This window comes from Sinohyriopsis cumingii, unplaced genomic scaffold, assembly GCF_028554795.1.
Source record: "Sinohyriopsis cumingii isolate HCF-2022 unplaced genomic scaffold, ASM2855479v2 utg000898l, whole genome shotgun sequence".
Taxonomy (NCBI): Eukaryota; Metazoa; Mollusca; class Bivalvia; order Unionida; family Unionidae; genus Sinohyriopsis; species Sinohyriopsis cumingii.
In genome coordinates, this window is record NW_028315941.1 from 959,575 (window position 1) to 981,183 (window position 21,609).

The following is a 21,609-nucleotide window of genomic DNA, read 5'->3' on the forward strand; positions in this document are numbered from 1 at the left end:
CAAGTCTTCTGCTATGAAGAAATATGATTATGTATACATGTTTCGATAAGTGACCATTAAAACAACTAAACTTATCCGTAAGCACTAAATGCTCAAATGCTTCCGATTGCCACGCTATTACATATGACTCGCAATTAGGAATGAAAGTTATACTATGAGAGATTATTATTAGTTATTTGCAGATACGAAACGGCTGTCGAAACAATTAAATTTAAGGTGAAACAGGTTTAGTATTCAACAACATAATGACTGTAGATATCACAAAGGTAATACAAAATGCGCCGTCAGGATATACACTGCAGGTTACATACAAATGCTTTAAAATAGTATGTAATTGAAAAGATTATATATATATATATATATATATATATATATATATATATATATATATATATATATATATATATATATATATATGTTTTTTATCGCAATAGGAAAAATTTAATCAGTATTTATCATTATAAATAGTGCATTGGGGGACAAAAGCCATAGGGTGGAAAAATCGCGTACTCCTAATATTTTGGCGTTATTTGCTGGGCAATATATCGATATCTATAAAATGATTAACACGTATATTATTTGGATTGGAAGACGAGATATTCCTTTCAAACAGACGTATCGCATCTTTTTCTACTTGTTTGTTTAATTTAATTATTTTGAAATGACAAATTAAACTAGCTGTATGTAAAATGTGAGCCTTATTTATGCACTGAATTATTTAATTTATGTCAGTTCCAGAGATGTAGATGTCTATGACAAAGTAATGGGTAGCTTTTAAAAGTATCATGGAATAACGTGTCATATTTATATTAAGATGATCCCTGCGTTTAACGAAGTAACGATTTTGTATGATTTTGAGACATTGCGATTGTTGCATAAAATCTATGGTTGCAAGAATCACAATCAGTTCTTTAAACATCCACAGTAAAGCAATATACCAGTTGTAATTGATTCCTTTTCTTAAGGAGGAGGATGAACTATTTCTTGGTCGGAACAATATCAACGCAAGTATTCTCAGCATACCATGCTTTAGACCCAAACAGGGAACATATCTTCGTGAGTCATCAACATACTCGGATGGAAATCTGTACTATTGGTCATGTTATCATACAATTTGGAAGATAACAGGTTTGAAGAAATTCGTTAAGTTCTAGTTGATAACACTGATGATTTCCTTTTTATAGCAGAAATAAACCTGAAGTTGATTTTACTTTATCAACAAGCCTGCAGTCTTTATCATGCTAATGTATAGGAGCATACATGCCAATCGTAGTGCGTTTATACCACATCATTCCTGTATAAATCCCGCGCAAAGATGTATCAACGAGAGTTAGATTACCTGAGCAGATCATTTATGGACTTTACCTATATGAGATTAAAAGGATAATCCATAGCGTGTGTAGGTTTCCATCAATGAATGAATGAAAACCTCTTTTCAGATACTATTTTAAAAACGCTTAGTACATGTATGGTACAACTTGAAAACCGTATTATCATGTTGACCTAAATTTCTGTATGTGTTACCGTTCCAAATCTCGATCTCGGTGTCATATAAAAAATATTGTTTTATCTTGCGTGCATAATTAGAGAACTTAGATGTTTTGAAAATGGCTGCAATCCATTTGGTGTTCCTCTAATACTTACAAAATAAAAATCCAATGTATATAGGTTTTCATCTGTCTCCTAGATTTTTTTTATGTTCACAATATCACTTTTACTCATGTAAGACACTTGTACATTTTGAAACCAGAACAAAATTATTTTGGAAATGTAAAAAATTGTGGTGTGAAGTGTTTTGTAAAGTATTTATAAAATCCTACATTTATTATTATATCGTCAAGTATTGAATCAGAATCTGTCACCTCTGACTAATTAACTTTGAAAGAGTTTTGTTAAATGTGATTTTAAAAATGCTCCAATAAAAACATTTATCCTTGTAGGAAACCATTAGCTAAAATGAACAGAGAATTATCTAAAGCTATTTATGGCAAAAATATAATGTTAACAAAATGCACTTATTACAGATCATGCAAAGCCTGAGAAAACAAGAAGAGAACTTTATTACGCAAACTAAAGAACCAGTCTCTGAGAATATAATATATAATGCAGGGCGGCTTGGGTTGCTGTGCTGAAATTCAAAAAAGGGTTACTCGGTGACAAATCTTTAGACCATTGCTTTTTAATGTCTTTATCAATTATAGTTTTGTTTATATAAATATGTTGATGATAACACTTTCTCTTTTATCCACTGGATGTTAATACTGTGACTTGAAACAGAGCCCAACTATATGATTGACTCGTTCAAATACAATGTAAGCCAAATATTACAGGTTTCAAGCACTATCTTTAGGTAAAAAGACATACAGTAGTAAGCCTGTACTTAGCATAATCAGTGCATTGAATAAATTGATAAACTACTGGGAAATGACATTAACTATCAGTTGCAATTCCATTCACGTATAAACGATCTGTATAGGAAAGATTTTATGCATCTATCTGTCTTGAAACATATTGGTCAGAAGTTTACTTGAAAACTAGGCTCAAGAAATTGACAATTTTGAATTAATTTATTCTTTTTGATCTATACTTCTGTCCCTCGGCAAGTATTTATACTGTGACATGACCAAGATTTACTTGTCATTGCGAATGGCAAGAGGAAACAAATTTGATTAACATTTAAAGGGTATCGTCATAGATGTTACTGAATTTTCGCATTGAAATATATAATGAAAAGGACATATATTTGGATATATCATATCAAGTTTTTTGCTCTCTGCGAATTTCTTCATTTTTAAAGTGCACTGTTGAAGAGTCTAATGCATAGATGATATGAGAACTGTTAGCATTTTTTGCTACTACAATTGCCAAATGTAACTGTTGGTTCGTGCTTCTCTGATCCGTGCACAATCGAAAAAATATATTACGAATACATGTATTCGTGACAACAAGCAATATTCGTGTTTATTTGTTACAAAATAATGTGTGCACAAGGTCTTACCTAAAAAAATAATAATTTATATTGATATTGAACCAAACATGTACAAAACATATTCATCATTTACATTTCCCTACACGCGGATCGCTGACAATTTACATGTTTAACCTAGGATTTCCCAAGACTCTAAGTGCTGCATTTCAATTATTTTCAATTTCACCCTTCCCACCCCCGCACAGGTCAAACGCATACATCCACTGTTACATTCACCGTAGGTCTCGACATACGTAGGTTACATTTTTTCAACGAGTAAATTAGATCATCGTTCGAATAATAAATCTGTATCATGTTGCCTATTTCATTTATGTTCTTAAATATAAGGTTCATAGTGTATATGATATACCTAAAGCGAGCATTCCATCAAACATATTATCTTAAAATTCTTCAGAAACAATGAACTACGTAAACAGTTCATTTAACTAACAATAACATCTTCTCAAAGTTCCATAATCTAATTAATCTTTTGCAACCGCTATCTGAGCGTTATTCAGATGACAAATATTATTCATGGCAAATCTTATTCAGATATCAAGTTGTATGAAGTATTAAACAGATCATAAATAATTTTTCACACTCTATTCGGTAATTGTCTTAATATTTTGCGAATGTCAGACGAAGATAAAGTTTAAAACATTATAATGTTATTTACACGAATCAAAGAAGGAAATGTTCACATCATTGTTTTCTGTTGATTGGGAAATATTCTTGATTAAAGGTTAATAAGAACCGTAAATAATTACCTTGATGAAATAGAATATTACTGATACATGGATTTTTATCCCCAAGGCTAAAGGATAAATTATCATGAAGACAATAAAAACATCTGAATAATAAGGCATGCCCTTTTGTCGTGTAAAATAGATGCATACATCTCCACACGTTTACTTTCTTTGTTGTTCTTCAATATATAATATTCTGAATTTTTTTTACTATTTTCTCTACATATTTTTGTTCATAGTCATTTATGGACTATTCCTTTAGAATACCAAAAGCTGATGATTATTTCTTAACAATTGAAGAAATAATTTTACCTATAACGTACCAGTCGCAATTTCCAAGTTAATTAAGCTATGTAAGAAATATATTATTGACAAAGACTTTTAAATGGGATATTTTATGCAACTGAATTGATAAGAAAAGTAATCAGTCTAGCTTTCCTGTGATGAGAAAGGAAATCGCATGAAGTACTCAATATCCCGTTCGTATCATGAAAATGGTAATCGGCTGATGTATTCAGTAAACCTTTCATATGATGAGAAAGGTAAAGGTAGTCACCTGAAATACTCTATAAGCCTTTCTAATGATAAATAAGATACGAGTAAATTACTTAAAACATGTTTTATTATAAATCAACTTCTTATATTTATTGACAGTTTAAAGTGCAATACAATTTTATTTCATGGCAGACATTTTAAAGAATGCATTAACGTGTTATTCATTCTCTAATGGTATTATAGGCTTTTCTCTACCTTATAACACTAGCTTAATATAATTCAATACTTCATATCATATTTTACAAACTATTTTTAAGAGTGAAATTTAATTTGTATAAATGCATGAGAATATTAAGTCATATTTGACCTGTGGAAGGAAAATAGAAGTTAATATGAGAATAAAAACGTAATAAACACACACACACACACACACACACACACACACACACATATATATATATATATATATATATATATATATATATATATATATATATATATATATATATATATATATATATATATATATATATAATTCAAACTAATTTGCCATTCTTTTCCAATGATAAAATTGGGACAAAATTGATTTAGGTGTGGAAATATATTTTTTCCACATAACAATGGATTTCACTTTTGATTTTTGTTGATTTCAGCAAGTATGTAAATGTATTCCACATAACAATGGCTTACATATATCTATTTCATTATATTGTGTCATTCTTTTAGGAAATAGTACTATTGTACTTTTCAATTCCTTTGTGGTCATATTGTACATTCGTCATGCTTCTTTCCATTGTTTATCATCATGTATAATACAACGTCCATATGTGTCTGTATTTTAGTTTCTGTTTTTGTGAACTCATTTCCCTGGCTTCTCTATGAATTATGTTGGAATCCCTGGTACGGACACATTTTATCAACTCTTCACCAAACTCAAATATATAGGAAAAGAAAACAATTTTCAAATATATATATATATATATATATATATATATATATATATATATATATATATATATATATATATATATATATATATATATATATATATATATATATATATATATCAACACCGCGATAAAGTGGAAAAAGTCACTGGAGCAATTATAAACTTCGACCCGCCACATAAAAAAATGACAGCGGTCTTTTCATATTTAAATTCTCTTCTCTCTAAATCAGTGTTTCCTATGGGCTAAACCAAAATGTGGCATATATATATATATATATATATATATATATATATATATATATATATAAATTTGAAAATTGTTTTATTTTCCTATATATTTGAGTTGTGTGTGTGTGTGTGTATGTGTGTTTATGTGTGTCTGTGTGTGTGTGTGTCGGTGTATGTTCATGTGTCTGTGTGTGTGTAGCGTGTCGCCTCCTTTTAATAGTATTTAATGTAAACCCTATTGTTATGCATCATAATTTCCGGTGAAAAACCAATATCAAATTACCTTTTCGAACTACGAAGTTCAGACTTCATATATAATTTGATTTATCTGACGTTACGATGTCTTCTTTGAAATAAGGAGAAGAAAATAATTCAGCGAAGCAATTGTCGACATGTTTGTAAGGTTTAATAAATGGAAATCGGAAACAGTGGGGATATGGGTAACTTACCTAGATATTTGTTAAAATCCACTAAACACGGTTAATGAATGAACTTCTAAATATTTAAACTGTAAATGGATTGAACTACTATTAAATAAGTTATATTAGCAATGAAAACATAATTTGTTTCTCAATTTCCAATGTCAGTTCGTTGCTTTATCTTCACAGAAAAACGTTCCCATGAATTATCTTCACACTGAAAGTTGTCTTGCATTATCTTTACATTGACAGTTTTCATGCACTATCCTCACACATAATTTAATTATTTTGTGTATCATTGTTTCTCTAATTTATATCTTGTAATTATTGTCTGAGAATGTGTATTAGTCACCGTCTGATTCACTGTCGAATGTGATATTTGTAATTCATGTTGATGGATATTATGGTAAAATAGATGTCAGTTTGAAGGTTGGCTGAATTTTGTGTTTATCTACGTCACATAATCGATACATTTCTGGTCATGCATCATAAAAAGAGATCGATTTTATAACTACAGACTTACACAAAAGTCACAGACAGATATACAGGCGGAGATGTATATTACCAATTGACCATACATTTTGACTGATACATATAATTCATATGACAAGTAATCTTTTTCAGACCATCGTCTTAAGCATCATACATTGAAAATAGGCCCCTTTGTTAAAATATTGGACTATTAAACAACATCAAATGAATGGTTTAATTTTACATATTAGACGTACGTTTCGATAAGCACAGTTATCAAACTTTGTGTATGATCAGAATATAGTCGATGCAAGCACTGGAAGCAGACAGTGGCGGATCAAGGAATATTGATAGTGACATGGGTGATAGGGGGATCGTAAACGAGAAGGCAAGGCTTCAGTAAGACGGAACCCCGGAAACTCCTGCATTTCAAGGGTTTCCAGGGAACAATTTCAGCAATCTTGCTGTGAAGATAATTTACTCTAAGAAACATTTCAGTTGTTTCACGCTCAGTACTTCGCATTGCAAGTCATGCGGGTGGGTGATTATTGCCTCTGGCCCCCACTCCTGTATCCGCCCCTTAGACGATCAGAAGGTGGCATACTTACGAAAGGTTGATTGTTGTTATGAATATTCTTGTTGACTTGTGGAGGGGGTACTAAGGTAAAATAACAAATTGTGAAGTAGTAAGAATATGCAAATAAGATAACACTTTTCTTAACAATCCACTCTGAAGATGAAATGTTTTATTATAAAGAAGCAGATATTTTGATGACATGGGGGGAGGGTCACGAAATGTCTGTATTACACATGGCGTCTTATTACTTCGAACCGACCTTGCCGTGCAGTACCTTATGATAAACACTGTAATGTGGTCACTGAATACATAATGTATATGTTGCTCTGTTTGGCATTCATTAATGGCTCAGTCTGACAAGCAGACCACAAAACTGTGTTTTTCCACTCTCCACTCTACATTGCAGACAATAAAACCGTGTGTGTTTACCCTTTCCATATAATTTGCGTTTTAGAGAAATACGGAAAATAGTTTAGCAGGCGGAAAGAAAGAAGACAACAGGTTTTGCTCATATTAAGTTCCCTTTGACCCCCCCCCCATAGTGATATCCGTAATGTTGAATTTATATTAGAATATGAGTTGCCGAAATTGAACTTTATATGTCCATATAATTCCATATGGCATCCGTAATGCCATATTCAAATCAATCCCAATAGCAGCTTAAATATTGGTGTGAAATCTTCATATGACTACATTGTAATATCTTTGATGCTATAGTTGTATAGGATGCTTTTGTGACAGTCGCAACATTAAACTCCGAAAAATCCAAATAGTTACTCAAACACTAATGTTAAATTCCCATATACTCCATTATGATATCAGTCATAGTCAACTTGTATAGCATCCACATGTAATACTCATTTTGACTGATTGACAAAAACCTTTATCAGTTTCATGGACATATATGAAAGATGTGGATATCGAGAACTCTCATTGCTACAGTAAATTTACTTAGAGTCATTGCCCTCTTTGTCCAATAGCCTAGGGACGTACATGACACAATTTCCTTAGTGCCACTGCAGTTTTGATGGCTTGCCAAGAAACTTACTAAACAGTATGGTCACCAACGAAAGATTCACATGACAAAACAAATCACCTTTCTGATTTTGTATACGATGTAAATGTATTTCACTTTTCGACTTGCATCTGTAAGCAGTTTATAACAACAGTTTGTGAACGAATTAGTCTCGCATTTTCTTGCATGCATCACCACAAACATGCGTACATCTGCAAAGGGCTGTGTTTTCGCAATTATTTTACAGTCATTGGCCATTTTTCACTGCAGCTGGATGCAGTGTAAAAATATTGTAAATGTCCTGCATTTTTTATGAATCGCAACGAAAGTAACAATAAACATACTGTCAAAATATTGTGATCTAACGAATTTTGTTAGATGTATAGCTCCTTTTGACTTACATTTGGATGGATAGTATATCGGTGTTTTAAAAATGCAGCTACTCTTCACATTTTAGTGGATTACTATAAAACTTACTGAATATTGTGGTTGCCATCCGAAGATACGCATGTTGACCAATCAGTGTACGCACACTAGGTTCAAACGATTTATGCCCAATTTTAAAACTCTTTTCTACTATTGGTTCTTATTTAAACCTGTGAGATGCAAGGTTATATTTATGGGAAATTGTTCAATATTCATCTAATTTAAGTACAGTTTTTACAATAGCTTCCGTGACACAAATAACACTGACATACCCATTAGTAGATTGGCATATATTGCCACAAAGATTGAAATCTCTTGACACCCATGTATTGGTAGATCTAGCACGTATTCGTTGAATTTAATACCAGTTACGTTATCGTTTATACATATATTACAAATAGATTCCAAATCACCGACTGAACTGGTTATGAATCTTCGAACACTCACAAATGGACACACGTCACAAGGGACAACCAGGATACAGAACAGAGGCTTACCTGGTCCTAACACACAGGAGGATACAAATGGTGGACTTTACAGGCCAAAGTACCCAAATCATAAAAGAAAATCAAGGAGTTTACATAATCTTTTAGATTCTATGCAAGACACTTTTCACCCATTAAGGAGTGACTTTTCTTTGCAGGTGTTGTACTCCCCTTCAAATATAATGGGTAGGGCCCTCAGAAATGGCACTCAAGGCTATAATTCGATAAAAGGAAAATGCTTTAAAAGTTCTAGCTGTGAAGAAAATCAGCTAGGAGATATGAGTGTGCTCGAAAATGGGATCAAACTAGAATTTCTGTATGCAAAGGTACGAAAAGACAGGAAAACTGAAGCTCAATCTAGAAGGATAAACAACCTTCAAAATGAAAGTTTTGAGGAAGAGCCCCAGGAAAACCCGTACAGTACTATAGATGAGGTTGCTCTTAAATTCTCTTTCTCTATATCTGTCTGTCTGTCTGTCTGTCTGTCTCTCTCTCTCTCTCAGACGCTCACACACGCATGTTCATACACCCCCTCCCAAACAACATTAGCAAAACAAACAAACGAATCATTGGACTAATTTAGTTATAACCTACAAGTTATATTTCCATAGATGTAGGGATAATATGAAAGAACGTTCTCTTCATTCATTACAACTTGCAATGCGAGTTAAAGTTTCCCCCTGTATTTCTGCGATAAAATACACAGTTCGATAAACAATAATATTCACAATATATGTGTCCATTGCCGAAATAATATAGGTTACCTGACCTGCGCACATATAGGGCTAATCGCTTAGATCATTTTTGCAACCCACCGAAATATACAGAACGAAAGTTCTACGTGACTTGATATGTGCACATCAATATTGTAACTTTTATTTCTATTACAATCTGGGGTATTTTTGTTTCTTTGCTCAAAATAGTATAATGAAAACGATGTAATTCAGTTTTTTTTTTTTTACAGGATGCTTTGTCCGTCTTCGATGAAACAATAAACAATACCACGAGTTACAGTTCAAATGAAGAACAAATACATAACAGACACGAAGAATCCGATAATGATTATACAAATTTACCTGTTGACTAATACAACATTTAGCCGCTGATTTGAGGAACAAACAAGATAAATACAAAGACAAATTCCCATTGATGATGAATCAACAAATCTTGTTTCTTAATGCACTCGCAAATGTTCTGATCTCCGAAGCACACAATTTACGGTGTTACCTCTCAAATGTCAATATCACTATATATTACAAAACATGTACCAGCTGGATACAAAGTCTTTCCAAAGTTACATGTCGCTACAAGTGTCAATGGGAAACAAAATACATACATGCTTCACTTTTGAAGTACATCTTTACGTATTTTATTGAATGTTGGCACTAAAAAAATATTTTTCTATATATGATAGAAAGTTTAGGCTTTGTGTTAATTTCGCAATTGTAAAGTGCACCGTTGCAACATTATAATGTTATTGGAACTGTCCACTATTTTGGTCCGACTTTTAAGTGTTTGCTTTGCCTAGGCATCCTCGAGGGAATGCAAAGAATACGAACACATGTTTTCGTGACAACAAACACTATTTGTGTTTACATTTTATTATAAGTATCTTAAACAAATGTTCTTACCTGCGAATGAATACTTTATATAAAAATTGAACCAAATGCGTACAAAACTTAATTATCATTTATATGTTCCTACTGGTAGCAAAGATAGCATCCATATCGTTTGCACTTTACAGGTTTAACCTAATTAATGTCAATTATGCACGTGTTGCATATAATTGTTTTTCATGTATATCCCTCTCATTCATACGCATACATTAACAGTTTCAAACACAGTTGCTCTCCACTAATGAAGGTTACATATTATATTCGAAGAAATAAAGTGATTCATCAATAACAGATCATTGCCACGATGAGCTTTTTAAATGTGCAATTAAACAGAAAGTCCACGAGAGTATCACAACTTATTTTCCATCAAACGTTTTGTTAAAGTTCTTTATAAACAACATGTAAACACTTCCTTTGGCAAACATTACTTCGTGCCCATTTTGTTCAGAAAAAAATGTCATTTGCAACAACGGCTATCTGAAAGTTATTGAGATGACAAATGTTATTCAGATTGGATCTACACTATATAATGGCTTCAAATTTTGCCAGCGTCAGTGGTATATGTTTATATAGATGTCTCAAAGAGACATTCGACTAACTGGAAACGATTCTTGATCAAATGTTTATGGTAACGATAAATAATACCACCGGCTGGAAAATTGCCTCTAGATAAAATAGAATATTTATGATACATGAAATAGTATCTCTATATACACGTAAAACTCGACAATCATTTCAAAACTAATGAAGAAATAATATTTACCTCTAATATACCTCTCACAATTTCCAAGTTTGTGAAGAAATAAGGGAAATTTACTTTTGACGATACCTTGAAACAGGAATTTTCTACTATTTAATTGTTGAGCAGACTCTTGGAATATTCTATAAATCTTTCGTATAATCAACAGAATCCCTGTAAAATATATTTTTATTATAAATTAAGTTCTTATATTTGTTGATACTGCATATCATTACATTTCTATATAAGTCATGTAAATAGACTACGTGTCTTTGAATATAAAGTTGGGTAGATATGATAAAATTATATTGACCAATACAAATGTATTGACATGTTCATCATTTCGTAATGGCATTGTAGGTTTTTGAGTGTCCATCCATAATGTATATAACGTGGCATATAAACTGTGATTGATATTGTGTTAGATCCCTGGGTCTATTGTCTTGTCATAATCGAGCGAACCAATAGGATAATTTATATTCAAAAACAAAGTTTTACAAAATACTGAACTTTAATTGTAGTACACATGGATATGAAATCATATTTCATGTGTGAAAGGAAAATATTGACTGCGAAATGGTAGCTAGAATGAGAATAAAATATAAGAAATGGAGATAAGTATCGTTTTCTAATTTTGCCATACAACAATTCAAACTATTTCGTCATTGTTTTCCACATGAATACGGATTCTACCTTTCACTTTATTCAGTATTTATTTCTGTGAGGATAAATTTTAAAACGTAACTATGGAGTTCACGTTCGATTTTAGTCGGTGTTGATTTCAGCATGGAAGTAATTATTTTCACATAAGTATGGATTACACATTTTTGTTTCAATTCTTATAGCTTTTTCGTAGGAAGTAGTATTGTCACGTTGTATTGTCTTGTGTTCATAATGTATATTAAATATTTTTCTTTCCTGTTTTACCATCATGTAGAATATAATCTCCATATGTGTCTGTATTTGAGTGTACGTGCTAATGAAAGCCTTTAGCCAGATTCACTTATTGATTCTGTTCGATTTCCTGGTACGAATACATTCTATTTACTCTTCACCAAATACAATAAACGACAGAATACACATTACATAAAGGCCGAATTACCACGGTTGGGTGCATTGGAACAATTGCAAAAGGTAGCACCTCCTCCCCCCCCCCCCCAGTAAAACATATATTGGTGTTGCGGGGGCCTAAGATTCGGTCCTACATATCATCCGTTTATTCTCAGGCGCATGCGCCCACTGTCTTTCATCAGAAGTATCCTGTATTATTTAAAATGATCTCTAAATCAATAAATCAATATTTTTTATGGACTGACCACAGTTTAGTGTCAATTGAGCCTTAAGGCCATAGTTGATCCCAATCATGATGTATGGCCCTCATTGTTATGGTATTGAATGTAAACAGTAGCATATTAGTATAGAACATGTATTTTACCTTTCAAAGATAGAGCAATAAAAGATCTCGGTTTCGAGGTTCCGATTTCAAACTGAATGAATACATCGTAGCAATTATTGACATTTTTTAAAACGTTTTAGTGAATGGAAATCAGAAACAATGGACATGTTATGTATAAAGCTTGTTAAAATCAACTAAATTAGGTTCATGAATCCGCTTATGGCTATTTTGAACTGTAAACGGATTGAAGCACTGTCAGATAAATTGTATTGCCACGAAAACGTCAGTCGTTTTTCAAATATTAATGTATTTTTCCTTACATTATCTTTGTCTTGAAAGTTTTCTTGCAGTATCATCACCTTGAACGTTTTCTTCGACTATCCTCAATCTGAATGTTATTTTTTTATTGATATTTTCACTTATGTGTACCAAATAAATGTTGTCTGAAAATGTGTTTCTTTCATCTTCTGATTCACTACCCAATGCTAACCGTTGTTTTTTCATGTCTAGGTTGTGTATGTTGTCGTCAAATGTATAACAATTCAAATGTTTACTTAATTTTCAGTTTTCCTATGTCACGTAGGTTGTTATTGTTGTGGGGTTTAACTTCATTTTTCAGCACACGATAGGCTATGCATGGCGGCCAGTATTAAAGGTGGAGGAAGAACCCGGGAAAACCCCAGTAAAAACCACCGACCCACGAGAAGCTATTGGCAAGCTTTCTCACATACCCACATTAGCCGAATCCTAGACTCGAACCCACGCAGACAGAGGTGAGATGGCAGTGATCCGTAACGGAGAGCGCTTTAAACCACTCGGCCACACGGGGAACTGTCACATAGATTACACTTTTATAGTCGTGTGTAATAAAAAGTAGTTCCACTTTATCCTACACACTTACAACAAAGAGTCAGACAGCTATACAGACTTAAACATTTGCTGCTAACTATAGAAATATCTTGATTGATACAGATGTAATTTGGAATACTTTTACAACTCACGATCATCAAGAGCAGCATCAGCAGCATACATTTGAAAATAGACCCCTTTAATGTTATATTAGCCTCTTCAACAACAACAAATAAATGTGTGAGCCATACTATAATGTAAATCTTGTATTCGGAATATAGTCTATGGATTCACTAGAAACAGATGCATGGGCAGACCAAGGAATAGCGTTGCGGCGATATGGTGGGAGGAGAAGGAGTGTAAATAAGTAGGCAAGGAGTCTGTGGGACGGAACCAGCGACAGTTCTTGAATTTCAAGTGTAACAATCTAGCTGTGAAGAATACGTATTCTATGGAACATTTCGATTGTTTCGCGCTTAATACTTTGCGTGATAGGGTAGCGTAAAGCGAGGAGGGCTGAGGAATCTGACACCACCCCTGGAAACCTCCCTTAGACCAAAAGAATATTACATAGTTACATACAGAGGATTGTTATTATGAATATTATGGTTGACTTTGTGGAGGTGGTATTTAGGTGAAGGTGCATACATATTTCTAGTGGTAGAGGTATAACATTTGTATTTAATTTTTCTAAACAATCTGCTCCAGAGAACAAGTCTTCTGCTATGAAGAAATATGATTATGTATACATGTTTCGATAAGTGACCATTAAAACAACTAAACTTATCCGTAAGCACTAAATGCTCAAATGCTTCCGATTGCCACGCTATTACATATGACTCGCAATTAGGAATGAAAGTTATACTATGAGAGATTATTATTAGTTATTTGCAGATACGAAACGGCTGTCGAAACAATTAAATTTAAGGTGAAACAGGTTTAGTATTCAACAACATAATGACTGTAGATATCACAAAGGTAATACAAAATGCGCCGTCAGGATATACACTGCAGGTTACATACAAATGCTTTAAAATAGTATGTAATTGAAAAGATTATATATATATATATATATATATATATATATATATATATATATATATATATATATATATATATGTTTTTTATCGCAATAGGAAAAATTTAATCAGTATTTATCATTATAAATAGTGCATTGGGGGACAAAAGCCATAGGGTGGAAAAATCGCGTACTCCTAATATTTTGGCGTTATTTGCTGGGCAATATATCGATATCTATAAAATGATTAACACGTATATTATTTGGATTGGAAGACGAGATATTCCTTTCAAACAGACGTATCGCATCTTTTTCTACTTGTTTGTTTAATTTAATTATTTTGAAATGACAAATTAAACTAGCTGTATGTAAAATGTGAGCCTTATTTATGCACTGAATTATTTAATTTATGTCAGTTCCAGAGATGTAGATGTCTATGACAAAGTAATGGGTAGCTTTTAAAAGTATCATGGAATAACGTGTCATATTTATATTAAGATGATCCCTGCGTTTAACGAAGTAACGATTTTGTATGATTTTGAGACATTGCGATTGTTGCATAAAATCTATGGTTGCAAGAATCACAATCAGTTCTTTAAACATCCACAGTAAAGCAATATACCAGTTGTAATTGATTATTTTCTTAAGGAGGAGGATGAACTATTTCTTGGTCGGAACAATATCAACGCAAGTATTCTCAGCATACCATGCTTTAGACCCAAACAGGGAACATATCTTCGTGAGTCATCAACATACTCGGATGGAAATCTGTACTATTGGTCATGTTATCATACAATTTGGAAGATAACAGGTTTGAAGAAATTCGTTAAGTTCTAGTTGATAACACTGATGATTTCCTTTTTATAGCAGAAATAAACCTGAAGTTGATTTTACTTTATCAACAAGCCTGCAGTCTTTATCATGCTAATGTATAGGAGCATACATGCCAATCGTAGTGCGTTTATACCACATCATTCCTGTATAAATCCCGCGCAAAGATGTATCAACGAGAGTTAGATTACCTGAGCAGATCATTTATGGACTTTACCTATATGAGATTAAAAGGATAATCCATAGCGTGTGTAGGTTTCCATCAATGAATGAATGAAAACCTCTTTTCAGATACTATTTTAAAAACGCTTAGTACATGTATGGTACAACTTGAAAACCGTATTATCATGTTGACCTAAATTTCTGTATGTGTTACCGTTCCAAATCTCGATCTCGGTGTCATATAAAAAATATTGTTTTATCTTGCGTGCATAATTAGAGAACTTAGATGTTTTGAAAATGGCTGCAATCCATTTGGTGTTCCTCTAATACTTACAAAATAAAAATCCAATGTATATAGGTTTTCATCTGTCTCCTAGATTTTTTTTATGTTCACAATATCACTTTTACTCATGTAAGACACTTGTACATTTTGAAACCAGAACAAAATTATTTTGGAAATGTAAAAAATTGTGGTGTGAAGTGTTTTGTAAAGTATTTATAAAATCCTACATTTATTATTATATCGTCAAGTATTGAATCAGAATCTGTCACCTCTGACTAATTAACTTTGAAAGAGTTTTGTTAAATGTGATTTTAAAAATGCTCCAATAAAAACATTTATCCTTGTAGGAAACCATTAGCTAAAATGAACAGAGAATTATCTAAAGCTATTTATGGCAAAAATATAATGTTAACAAAATGCACTTATTACAGATCATGCAAAGCCTGAGAAAACAAGAAGAGAACTTTATTACGCAAACTAAAGAACCAGTCTCTGAGAATATAATATATAATGCAGGGCGGCTTGGGTTGCTGTGCTGAAATTCAAAAAAGGGTTACTCGGTGACAAATCTTTAGACCATTGCTTTTTAATGTCTTTATCAATTATAGTTTTGTTTATATAAATATGTTGATGATAACACTTTCTCTTTTATCCACTGGATGTTAATACTGTGACTTGAAACAGAGCCCAACTATATGATTGACTCGTTCAAATACAATGTAAGCCAAATATTACAGGTTTCAAGCACTATCTTTAGGTAAAAAGACATACAGTAGTAAGCCTGTACTTAGCATAATCAGTGCATTGAATAAATTGATAAACTACTGGGAAATGACATTAACTATCAGTTGCAATTCCATTCACGTATAAACGATCTGTATAGGAAAGATTTTATGCATCTATCTGTCTTGAAACATATTGGTCAGAAGTTTACTTGAAAACTAGGCTCAAGAAATTGACAATTTTGAATTAATTTATTCTTTTTGATCTATACTTCTGTCCCTCGGCAAGTATTTATACTGTGACATGACCAAGATTTACTTGTCATTGCGAATGGCAAGAGGAAACAAATTTGCTTAACATTTAAAGGGTATCGTCATAGATGTTACTGAATTTTCGCATTGAAATATATAATGAAAAGGACATATATTTGGATATATCATATCAAGTTTTTTGCTCTCTGCGAATTTCTTCATTTTTAAAGTGCACTGTTGAAGAGTCTAATGCATAGATGATATGAGAACTGTTAGCATTTTTTGCTACTACAATTGCCAAATGTAACTGTTGGTTCGTGCTTCTTTGATCCGTGCACAATCGAAAAAATATATTACGAATACATGTATTCGTGACAACAAGCAATATTCGTGTTTATTTGTTACAAAATAATGTGTGCACAAGGTCTTACCTAAAAAAATAATAATTTATATTGATATTGAACCAAACATGTACAAAACATATTCATCATTTACATTTCCCTACACGCGGATCGCTGACAATTTACATGTTTAACCTAGGATTTCCCAAGACTCTAAGTGCTGCATTTCAATTATTTTCAATTTCACCCTTCCCACCCCCGCACAGGTCAAACGCATACATCCACTGTTACATTCACCGTAGGTCTCGACATACGTAGGTTACATTTTTTCAACGAGTAAATTAGATCATCGTTCGAATAATAAATCTGTATCATGTTGCCTATTTCATTTATGTTCTTAAATATAAGGTTCATAGTGTATATGATATACCTAAAGCGAGCATTCCATCAAACATATTATCTTAAAATTCTTCAGAAACAATGAACTACGTAAACAGTTCATTTAACTAACAATAACATCTTCTCAAAGTTCCATAATCTAATTAATCTTTTGCAACCGCTATCTGAGCGTTATTCAGATGACAAATATTATTCATGGCAAATCTTATTCAGATATCAAGTTGTATGAAGTATTAAACAGATCATAAATAATTTTTCACACTCTATTCGGTAATTGTCTTAATATTTTGCGAATGTCAGACGAAGATAAAGTTTAAAACATTATAATGTTATTTACACGAATCAAAGAAGGAAATGTTCACATCATTGTTTTCTGTTGATTGGGAAATATTCTTGATTAAAGGTTAATAAGAACCGTAAATAATTACCTTGATGAAATAGAATATTACTGATACATGGATTTTTATCCCCAAGGCTAAAGGATAAATTATCATGAAGACAATAAAAACATCTGAATAATAAGGCATGCCCTTTTGTCGTGTAAAATAGATGCATACATCTCCACACGTTTACTTTCTTTGTTGTTCTTCAATATATAATATTCTGAATTTTTTTTACTATTTTCTCTACATATTTTTGTTCATAGTCATTTATGGACTATTCCTTTAGAATACCAAAAGCTGATGATTATTTCTTAACAATTGAAGAAATAATTTTACCTATAACGTACCAGTCGCAATTTCCAAGTTAATTAAGCTATGTAAGAAATATATTATTGACAAAGACTTTTAAATGGGATATTTTATGCAACTGAATTGATAAGAAAAGTAATCAGTCTAGCTTTCCTGTGATGAGAAAGGAAATCGCATGAAGTACTCAATATCCCGTTCGTATCATGAAAATGGTAATCGGCTGATGTATTCAGTAAACCTTTCATATGATGAGAAAGGTAAAGGTAGTCACCTGAAATACTCTATAAGCCTTTCTAATGATAAATAAGATACGAGTAAATTACTTAAAACATGTTTTATTATAAATCAACTTCTTATATTTATTGACAGTTTAAAGTGCAATACAATTTTATTTCATGGCAGACATTTTAAAGAATGCATTAACGTGTTATTCATTCTCTAATGGTATTATAGGCTTTTCTCTACCTTATAACACTAGCTTAATATAATTCAATACTTCATATCATATTTTACAAACTATTTTTAAGAGTGAAATTTAATTTGTATAAATGCATGAGAATATTAAGTCATATTTGACCTGTGGAAGGAAAATAGAAGTTAATATGAGAATAAAAACGTAATAAACACACACACACACACACACACACACACACACACACACACACACACACACATATATATATATATATATATATATATATATATATAATTCAAACTAATTTGCCATTCTTTTCCAATGATAAAATTGGGACAAAATTGATTTAGGTGTGGAAATATATTTTTTCCACATAACAATGGATTTCACTTTTGATTTTTGTTGATTTCAGCAAGTATGTAAATGTATTCCACATAACAATGGCTTACATATATCTATTTCATTATATTGTGTCATTCTTTTAGGAAATAGTACTATTGTACTTTTCAATTCCTTTGTGGTCATATTGTACATTCGTCATGCTTCTTTCCATTGTTTATCATCATGTATAATACAACGTCCATATGTGTCTGTATTTTAGTTTCTGTTTTTGTGAACTCATTTCCCTGGCTTCTCTATGAATTATGTTGGAATCCCTGGTACGGACACATTTTATCAACTCTTCACCAAACTCAAATATATAGGAAAAGAAAACAATTTTCAAATATATATATATATATATATATATATATATATATATATATATATATATATATATATATATCAACACCGCGATAAAGTGGAAAAAGTCACTGGAGCAATTATAAACTTCGACCCGCCACATAAAAAAATGACAGCGGTCTTTTCATATTTAAATTCTCTTCTCTCTAAATCAGTGTTTCCTATGGGCTAAACCAAAATGTGGCATATATATATATATATATATATATATATATATATATAAATTTGAAAATTGTTTTATTTTCCTATATATTTGAGTTGTGTGTGTGTGTGTGTATGTGTGTTTATGTGTGTCTGTGTGTGTGTGTGTCGGTGTATGTTCATGTGTCTGTGTGTGTGTAGCGTGTCGCCTCCTTTTAATAGTATTTAATGTAAACCCTATTGTTATGCATCATAATTTCCGGTGAAAAACCAATATCAAATTACCTTTTCGAACTACGAAGTTCAGACTTCATATATAATTTGATTTATCTGACGTTACGATGTCTTCTTTGAAATAAGGAGAAGAAAATAATTCAGCGAAGCAATTGTCGACATGTTTGTAAGGTTTAATAAATGGAAATCGGAAACAGTGGGGATATGGGTAACTTACCTAGATATTTGTTAAAATCCACTAAACACGGTTAATGAATGAACTTCTAAATATTTAAACTGTAAATGGATTGAACTACTATTAAATAAGTTATATTAGCAATGAAAACATAATTTGTTTCTCAATTTCCAATGTCAGTTCGTTGCTTTATCTTCACAGAAAAACGTTCCCATGAATTATCTTCACACTGAAAGTTGTCTTGCATTATCTTTACATTGACAGTTTTCATGCACTATCCTCACACATAATTTAATTATTTTGTGTATCATTGTTTCTCTAATTTATATCTTGTAATTATTGTCTGAGAATGTGTATTAGTCACCGTCTGATTCACTGTCGAATGTGATATTTGTAATTCATGTTGATGGATATTATGGTAAAATAGATGTCAGTTTGAAGGTTGGCTGAATTTTGTGTTTATCTACGTCACATAATCGATACATTTCTGGTCATGCATCATAAAAAGAGATCGATTTTATAACTACAGACTTACACAAAAGTCACAGACAGATATACAGGCGGAGATGTATATTACCAATTGACCATACATTTTGACTGATACATATAATTCATATGACAAGTAATCTTTTTCAGACCATCGTCTTAAGCATCATACATTGAAAATAGGCCCCTTTGTTAAAATATTGGACTATTAAACAACATCAAATGAATGGTTTAATTTTACATATTAGACGTACGTTTCGATAAGCACAGTTATCAAACTTTGTGTATGATCAGAATATAGTCGATGCAAGCACTGGAAGCAGACAGTGGCGGATCAAGGAATATTGATAGTGACATGGGTGATAGGGGGATCGTAAACGAGAAGGCAAGGCTTCAGTAAGACGGAACCCCGGAAACTCCTGCATTTCAAGGGTTTCCAGGGAACAATTTCAGCAATCTTGCTGTGAAGATAATTTACTCTAAGAAACATTTCAGTTGTTTCACGCTCAGTACTTCGCATTGCAAGTCATGCGGGTGGGTGATTATTGCCTCTGGCCCCCACTCCTGTATCCGCCCCTTAGACGATCAGAAGGTGGCATACTTACGAAAGGTTGATTGTTGTTATGAATATTCTTGTTGACTTGTGGAGGGGGTACTAAGGTAAAATAACAAATTGTGAAGTAGTAAGAATATGCAAATAAGATAACACTTTTCTTAACAATCCACTCTGAAGATGAAATGTTTTATTATAAAGAAGCAGATATTTTGATGACATGGGGGGAGGGTCACGAAATGTCTGTATTACACATGGCGTCTTATTACTTCGAACCGACCTTGCCGTGCAGTACCTTATGATAAACACTGTAATGTGGTCACTGAATACATAATGTATATGTTGCTCTGTTTGGCATTCATTAATGGCTCAGTCTGACAAGCAGACCACAAAACTGTGTTTTTCCACTCTCCACTCTACATTGCAGACAATAAAACCGTGTGTGTTTACCCTTTCCATATAATTTGCGTTTTAGAGAAATACGGAAAATAGTTTAGCAGGCGGAAAGAAAGAAGACAACAGGTTTTGCTCATATTAAGTTCCCTTTGACCCCCCCCCCATAGTGATATCCGTAATGTTGAATTTATATTAGAATATGAGTTGCCGAAATTGAACTTTATATGTCCATATAATTCCATATGGCATCCGTAATGCCATATTCAAATCAATCCCAATAGCAGCTTAAATATTGGTGTGAAATCTTCATATGACTACATTGTAATATCTTTGATGCTATAGTTGTATAGGATGCTTTTGTGACAGTCGCAACATTAAACTCCGAAAAA

The 21,609-nt window shown here is 32.2% G+C and overlaps 1 protein-coding gene across 1 annotated transcript; it reads left to right on the plus strand.

Moving 5' to 3' along the window:
* The first annotated feature begins 7,617 nt into the window (after positions 1 to 7,617).
* LOC149773113 (uncharacterized) lies at positions 7,618 to 11,471 on the plus strand. Its single transcript, XM_089946804.1, has 2 exons — positions 7,618 to 9,213; positions 9,744 to 11,471. Exons 1-2 carry the CDS (start codon positions 8,722 to 8,724, stop codon positions 9,864 to 9,866), a joined length of 615 nt encoding a protein of 204 aa, XP_089802930.1. The 5' UTR covers positions 7,618 to 8,721; the 3' UTR covers positions 9,867 to 11,471.
* Positions 11,472 to 21,609: the final 10,138 nt, after the last annotated feature.

Bases quoted from the DNA above. Each gene is read 5' to 3' on its own strand.
- LOC149773113 (XM_089946804.1), top strand. From the start codon at position 8,722: ATGAATCTTCGAACACTCACAAATGGACACACGTCACAAGGGACAACC. The intron at 9,214-9,743 runs GTTGCTCTTAAA...TTTTTTTTACAG, and splicing joins CGTACAGTACTATAGATGAG to GATGCTTTGTCCGTCTTCGA.